Consider the following 8,041-nt stretch of genomic DNA (forward strand, 5'->3'; position numbering starts at 1 on the left):
TTTGTGAATTCAAAGAAGTCTGACAATGTTAACAAATGCCACAACACAGGTTGATTTGAATACTATATTTATTCACAAGTTATGTTCCCACACAAACACAAAAAAACAACTTGGCATGGAAATATCACGTAATATCAGAAGCTGTCAATTGTATATAGCTTAATTAGGCCTATTCATTGTCCTGTGCAAACAGATAAAAAGATAAATTAAATATTTGCCCATGTTACATTGTGAGCAACATGCAAAGCACAAATTAATAGAATTTAAGAACACAAAAACCTCAAAGAAAATCTGACAAACCACTCCCTACCTATACAAGATATATTTTCGTGGATGCCACATTCATTTTTTTTATTACCAAATGCAACAATATTGAGTAACCTGACAATGTATTTAGTAAATGGCTCCAAGGCCTACACAAATGAAATAAAAATGTAGTGATGTCAGTGCTCTCACTACCTGTTGCACAATGTGAGTGCAATGGGGTGCACGTGCAGCCTCCTACCTACTGTAAAATGACTGCTTTAAAACAAATTCAACGCAAGCACTATATAATATCTGCAACGGCAAGTCATTTCTTCCATGAGTTATTGCTACATTTCACCTTGAGATTATCCACTTCAAAAGTTTTGTTGAAATATTCAATAAGAGGTTATAGCCCTTCAAATAAAAATAATGTACACTTAAACTGCAAAAATAAAGAGAAAAACCAAAACCTCACTACAGACAATTAAACTCGTAACCCAAATTAAAATGCAGGAATTAAAGGAAGCCACAATCAAATTGTGAAAAACAAGTCTAGTCATGTAAAATGAGCATGAAATGAATGGCATAAAATGTTTAGGTCCAATAATATACTTAGTTTGGCTAAAAACATTCTGCTTCCAGTAGGCATTTGTAAACATTCTTGAGATTTTAACTTGGGTTGTAAAGTATGTAAAACCAGGTGAGTTATTAGGAGTGACATGTCATTGTTCTGACCGCTCATTAGTCCGACCATAACCGTACACGGAAGCCATGGGGGTGAGTCTTAACCGGCTACGTAGTCGGACTAACAGGATGTCAGACTAATGCACAGTGAGTTCCCGTTATTAGGTAGTGACGTGAGGGACAGTTTTCCAGTTTTTGCACAGCTAATTGCACATTAGAAAGATTCCATGAAGATGAGAAAGACGTGAGGTAAACAAAACGACACCTGCAAGAGCAAGTCTACATATTTCACCTGTAAAATAAACCAAATGGTTCATGACACTTTATTACAAGGTTTGTATAGAACACTAAGAAAGTGTGTGCACAATCATGTCTTAAAATCAAAAAAGTTCGGTCCGGCGTGGACCACGTTGCAGTGTGGCGAACCAGTTGCGGAAGTAGGGGGGCGTGCCAGTGCCATTGTTCAACAATCGGCACGATAAATATTCAGTTCAGAAAAGTGCAGCAGTCACAGGAAGGGTGTGCACGGCACGCACCCCATAGGGACCCTTCTGTGTTCTCAATACTGTTCATTGCCATCAATGCTGTGCTCACAAACCTGCTGCAGCTTTCAGTTCAGTTTGTAAGTACCAATTTGGTCCCCATCTTTTTTTCATAGTCCTCCATGATAAGTACGTCAGGATATCGAAGCTCGCTCAGGGCTTGGCAGGACATTCTGACAGAATAAGCCCAAAAATGCGTCAGCTAGACGCTAGACTCCGGATCTGTATAAACACATTTTCAAACACATTTTCAAAATTGTTAATAAATGGGGGAAAAATATGCTAATAGGCCTCATGATAAATAATTACAGCAAAGCTCTGCTTCTGAAGCTGTATTGAATTGCTTTGTACTACTAAACAGTAGCAGTGTTGACCTTTCTGAGGACTGACACCACTGGGCGGCTTTAGGCTTCGCGGCACAACATTTCTCTTGGAGTGCTTTGGAGTCAAGAATCTCCGTCGTCTCTTTTGCTTAGAATCCGATACTGGTGTGAATTGCTCTGCAAAGAATACAATAAAACATTCAGACTAGGTTTGAGGTAAACAAAGAGTACACCAATGTAATAATACATTCTATATACAGTACCATTTGCAGTATTGAGTGATGCTTCTGCTGTAGTAGCATCATTAACAACTTCAGTTGCTTGGCTGCCAATGCTGGGCTCATGTGCAGTCTCACCCATCGAGTCCTTTAGTTATGACGCAATAGAAAAGAAGGTGCTCACTGATCATGTGGCCTAAACAGTTTGTATTTTTGCGTGGAACTAAATATGTTACTCACATTTGAATTTGTTTCTTGTACAGGCCCATGCTCTAAAGAGTATAGCCTCTGAGAAAGGTTGGAGACTGTAGAGATGAGAGAGTGGATCTGGTGACCAACTTGGGACTCATACAGTTCCTGGGTCTTGTTAGCCTCGCTTACAGCTTCTTTCAACTCAGTTATGTCCTAGAAGAGCACGGGGAAACCAAAGTGTGCGGTCAGATTGGTAGACAGCGAACAGTCATGGAGTCACATAATGTAGGTTGCACTTAGTTTGCTCAACAAGCAAAACAAGATTGACTACATTGATGCTAGAACGGATGTATTGAAAATAAGCTCACTCTCTTAAAGGAGAATTCCATACTAAAAGGCTTTCTTACCTTTCTTTGTAGTTTGTAAATTAATTGCATTGAATTTAATGGGAATTGAATTGGGCTATGGGGTGTTGTGCTAATTCGCTTATTTCCATTGCTCAAAATTATTTAATTTTTGTATATATCCTCTCTTCATAATGTAAATAATATCCCAAGCGGCACACTTTACTACTTATTTTGATGGAAATAAGCAAATTAGCACAACACCCCATAGCCCCATTCAATCCAATGCAATTCATTGAGGGCTTATGGTAGGGGAAATAACCAATAAGGAGTTTTTGCACAAAAAAACACCTGGACCACTTTGGTGGGGATGTAACGACTACAAAGAAAGTTAAGAAAGGTAAAAAAGTATTCTAGCATGGAATTCTCCTTTAATAGTGTCTCAGAAACACCACACTCTATTTTCATACCCCGGTATGTACATTTCCTATTTGCATTGACAGTTATTCATTGGATAAATCACTGCATGCAAAATACTGTGTACAATGACCATTGTGTTTGTACTAAAGATAAAGCAAGCATGACGGTTACTGGAGTAATTTTCCATCACACTATGGAATAGTAACATGGAAAACAGTTCCTATCAGTTCTCTCATTTTGATATGTTAGTTAATTTTGCACGGTGGGCCCAGGCCGTAGCGTAACGGTCTGGGCACCGGACTGGTAATCCAGTCGCAGTGTGCCGCGGGTTCGACTCCCGGACCCGACACGGCCTTTGCTGCATGTCATCCCCCCGTCTCTCTCCCGTTTCCTGTCAGCCTACTGTCTGTCCCTTCAAAAATCAATAAAAGGCGTAAGCCGCAAAAAAATATCTTTAAAAAAAAAAAGTGCTATATATTTTACAATTTTTGAGGCTTGTACGCGAGTTTGGAGGATGAACTTAGTTTCAGGAAAATGTAAAACTTAGAGACGTATGAAAAAGGATGATACAGAACAGGTGCTCGTTTAATAATGCATGAGACTTTATCTCAGAAATAGCTACTGAATCTTTATTCCCATCTGACGTCCCATGTTACATACAAAGAATAAAGTAGAGAGAAATGTCTCAAGTTGTCATGGATATCCGATCTGACCCAGTTTTGCTGAGCAGAGTAAAATGTCTGAGCTCCCAAAATAGATATTGGTACTCGTTTCATGTATTATGAATGAAAATGCAAAACCACAAGGCGACAGTGGCTCAGGAGCAGCGACCTGGGAACAGGAAGGGTTGGTTCCCAGCTCCTCCTGGCTTTGTGTCCAAGTGTCCTTGAGCAAGACATTGAACCAACGGCTTCCGATAAGCAGGCAGGTTGATGCCTTGCATGGTTGCCTCGACATCAGTTTGTGAATGAGTGTAATGTAATCAAACGCTATACTAAATAAAAAGCTTTGGATCAAGCCTTGAGCATAACACCATCCTTTTTTTCTTCTTTCAACCCCTCCTTCAGACCTGTAAACTTGTGATAATAAAGTCGTCCTGGGGAGTCGGGACTATAAAATCGTATTATGTATTTGGGACAAAGCTGATTTAGTTTTTCCACTTGGAAAAGTGCAGACCACTGGAAATACCAACTCATGAAAGTTGCATGTTAAAATATATTAAATATTTTTCTGTGAATCTCTTATTTACAGCAACTATTGCATTGAGGTGACCTTGTGTCAAGGAAGCAAGAGTGAAAGTCATAAAGAGAAATTATTTGAAATGTTAAGATTTCAGCAAATCTCTTAGGTCGCATTCTCCCCTCTACTTTGGTGCGAATGGGTGGAGAAGTTGCATCATTCTTGTATTTTTAATTTGCTGCGTTTGCACCACACTGTGCTGTATAACCGCAGCAGGGAACTTTATCAATGTGTTCAATTCATAAGACTACAGTGAAATCTATGGTGTTAAAATTATACTTCGAGTAATAGTTAGGACGTAAAGTGAGGGTAACATACGTGGATGCCTCAACCTATGTACGAACCCCTTACGTAGATAGCATTTTATACAGACTTAAAGCATTTTATGCAGACATAGCACTTTATAGTATACCGGTAGTTTCATTATATAGATATTCCACTGTTTCTTAGCTTCTTACGCATATTGCATGATAACTACTTTTTATGAATGTGATGTATTGCCATGCTTTTTTGTTCTTGCTTAATGTAAATCGCTCTGGATTAAGAGCATCTGCTAAATGCCTAAATTGATGCAGTGTATCGTCGGGGAGACGGGGACAGGACGTATGTGTGTGAGTGCGCACACGCGCACTGATCTTTTGGGCACATTGCGGAGGCAGAGCGGAGACGGGAGCACAAAATGAATTATCTGACGTTTATCCTCATTTAACCACGTCTATCCACGGTAACGCAACATCTTTGCTCTGCGTAAAATATGCCCTCTCCAATAGCGTTTACTCCTCACGTTTGATTCCCTTTATTTGATGCGGATTGCATTCACACCTGCAGGGAATCGAAGTCAGGTGTGCTTTGAAGCTCGAATGCAATCGTTTTGATCCGCATCAGACTTCGAATGAGCCTTCACACCTACCAAACATAGCACACTTTGACAATACGCAGCAGGATTCGTTTTAATCCCAGCAAAGCATCCTGGTGTGAATGCGACATCAGTTATGCGAGCATTGATCTTATGAAGCACTTTTGTTCATAGGTGAAAAAATAAGTAATTTTAGCCACAGCATCCCAATGATTTAGGAAGAGCATGTCACATATTATAAAACTGTGTCCATCCATGTACAAACATTTTCAAAATAAAACATATTGAGCAAAGTAGGAGGCTGATTTATTTACCATAGTCTTTTTCAAACTATCAGTATCCGTCTTCTGATTTTCAAGAGCAGACTGCATAGTCTTAACATCATGCTGCACGCTTGTTAGTGTGCTGCCAATTGTGGCCACACTCTGGAAAAGAAAATTATAAATAGTAATTTGTACTGTAGGTCATGTCAGATTAAGAAACAGAATATGAACAAATATAAGCCACATTTGTATTACTAGTATTTCTCAATGTGGTTCTTAGCTAAAACAATTATCAACAGTATATATTACAATTATGCACAGTTTTTTAAAAGTCTCTTCTATGTCATTGGTAGGAAATATGTAATCAATCGAAAAGTGTTTCATTAAAAAATGTGGCTTTACCTTTTGGAGTTCTTCAACTGTATTTGGAAGGTTGATCAAGTCTGAGGCAGATTTGATGTTGGCCTTTAGATGGTTGACTGCTGAGTCCAGTAAACTGATCTATAAGGAGTAAAACAAACTAGTTATATTTCACAACAACTGCAGCACAATGACAACCTTGAAACCGGGATGTTATTTGATGCTATTGCAGAAAGTCAAACCTGCCATATTCTCCATTTATGAAAACTCCCATAAGTCATAGTGTCAGTGTTTCAACATTAACAACAAGGCTGCAATGACAACTTACCTTTCTGTTCATCTCCGTCAGGTTAGACCAGAGTTTGCTCAAACCCTTGTCCCCACTTTCAATTTCCTCAAGCTTTCTTTGCTTTGTCTTCAGCTCCTCACTTAGTTTTGGTATTTCGTGTGCCGATGCTTTTTGGCTCGATTCCACTGTCGGGACACAACATAGAGACGTTGTTAACAACAGGAAAGTGCAAATAACTGAGCCATACTACATTATACATTCCAAAGATCAGTCTGTTGTTTATGACAAGTCATTTCAGATAGATAGGCAATCTGTGTGAGCTTTGCCTTACTCGTGCGCATCTTTTCCTTCATGGAGTCCAGATCTTCTTTCAATGCAATCTGCATCCATATGAGCCCGGCACATGCCATGACACAGGCAGCTAGTATGATGAACAGTAACAGGGGGTAGCACACCGTGCAACACTTTGTGTAACTTCTCCTGGAAAAGAAAGCCAAGCACAGAAAGGACATTAATATTTCACATACTACTCATGCAACATTGATGGTGCCATAGGTCAGTGGCTCTCGAACTCGAGGAGCCACCCCCGCCTTAGCGTGTATCTTAAAGTACAGCATCAAAATCAGTACAGTATATCCACTTTAACCCTATAGCCCATTTGATAATAGCAGATCATGACAGACGCTATATGAATTAAGTAAGTACTTACTAATATTAAATTCAAGCTGAACTAAGCTATTATTACAATAGCTACAATGTGTGAAGCTTGTACATCTAAAACGTTTTAAGAAGGGGTCAGAAAAAGATTGAGAACCACTGCCATAAGAAACACTTGATTAATCTCTGTGGTTTCACCGTATACATGACTTACTTCCCAAAGGCTGCAACGGTGCCCATGTTGCTGAACTCATCGTCGTCGGAGCTGGACTCGGATTCGGAGTCCGGGGGCTCGGTTCTGAGGAGCCGGTGACCGGACCCTTTCTTGGTCTTCTTCCTTTTACTGTCCCCAAGTCCAATCAGGGCATTCAGCTCCTTCCTCTTCTTCATCTTCTTCTGAGGGGTCAGCGATCCCGCTGAACCCGTCTTAAACCCGACCAGATCCAACGTTTTGTCCAGCTTGGTGGATACTGATAGTGTATGGATAGTGTCTATTAACCTCGTCGTGCTAAAGGACTCATCTGCCGAGTGTCTATCGCTTCTTTCTTATTTTTTAACAGTGCTTTTCGATCAGAGCTATATAACCTAACCTGCCCGAACCGTAGGATTGTGTAACATCCGAGCCGAGGTGATATAATAACTGTTTACGCTTAGCATTCGCTACCTCATCTGACTGACACCAGGGCCCAGCGCCGCCGTGCTAAAGCAGCTAACTAAGCGCTACACAATGCAGTTATATAACTGCCAGTCTGCCACCACACCATGGACTCAATGGAAAGTCAACATGCCGAAGATCGGTGACGACGATTGGCAAATAACTTAAAAAATAAATATCTAAACGGCCGCATCTATGATCTAACATACATGTATATCGTCTCTTGCGGTAAAGATTTAAGCTATGGTGGTTCCTTCCTCGTTGTTTTGACAGCAAAGTCCAAGTAACCTTACATGTGAATGGTGGATTTACGAGCCTACGTTTCCCTGGTGGGTCCTGAGACGCCATCGCCGATTGGACGCAGCGACAGACAACATTTTGACTGACTGCGCTTTAAGCCAATAAATCTTTTCTTGGCCAAAAGGAACACGATGGCGAGAAGAAGCCCACCCTTCTGGTAGTGCTTGTGGGGTCGGGCCGGGATGGGTACCCCTACCCTACCTACCCCCGGGGGTCATCGAGAGACGTTGCTTTGGAAGATGGTCGGAAATAATGTAACTATATATACATGATTTTAAGTTTTTAACATTTAAAAAGATGGTGCCCCACTGCCCACACTGCTCAGTGTTGATTGATTGATTGAAGTATTTATTAACAGTTTGCAGAATGACAGTACATTTCAAGCACAACTCAATACAAAGACTGTTAACTGTGAGTGGACGACTCCATAAAGCATTACACTTGTTTACAAGA

General features: G+C 40.4%; 1 protein-coding gene across 1 annotated transcript; it reads right to left on the bottom strand.

Moving 5' to 3' along the window:
* Positions 1 to 50: 50 nt before the first annotated feature.
* On the bottom strand, positions 51 to 7,636 carry efcab14 (EF-hand calcium binding domain 14). Its single transcript, XM_083782950.1, has 9 exons — positions 6,848 to 7,636; positions 6,308 to 6,456; positions 6,016 to 6,161; positions 5,730 to 5,828; positions 5,379 to 5,489; positions 2,254 to 2,418; positions 2,059 to 2,161; positions 1,847 to 1,972; positions 51 to 1,694 (listed from the first exon to the last, which is right to left on the bottom strand). The coding sequence occupies exons 1-9, from the start codon at positions 7,021 to 7,023 to the stop codon at positions 1,675 to 1,677; spliced, it is 1,095 nt and encodes a 364-aa protein (XP_083639076.1). The 5' UTR covers positions 7,024 to 7,636; the 3' UTR covers positions 51 to 1,674.
* Between the last annotated feature and the right edge of the window lie 405 nt (positions 7,637 to 8,041).

This window comes from Protomyctophum parallelum (assembly GCF_964188405.1).
Source record: "Protomyctophum parallelum genome assembly, chromosome: 14".
In the NCBI taxonomy this organism is placed as follows: Eukaryota; Metazoa; Chordata; class Actinopteri; order Myctophiformes; family Myctophidae; genus Protomyctophum; species Protomyctophum parallelum.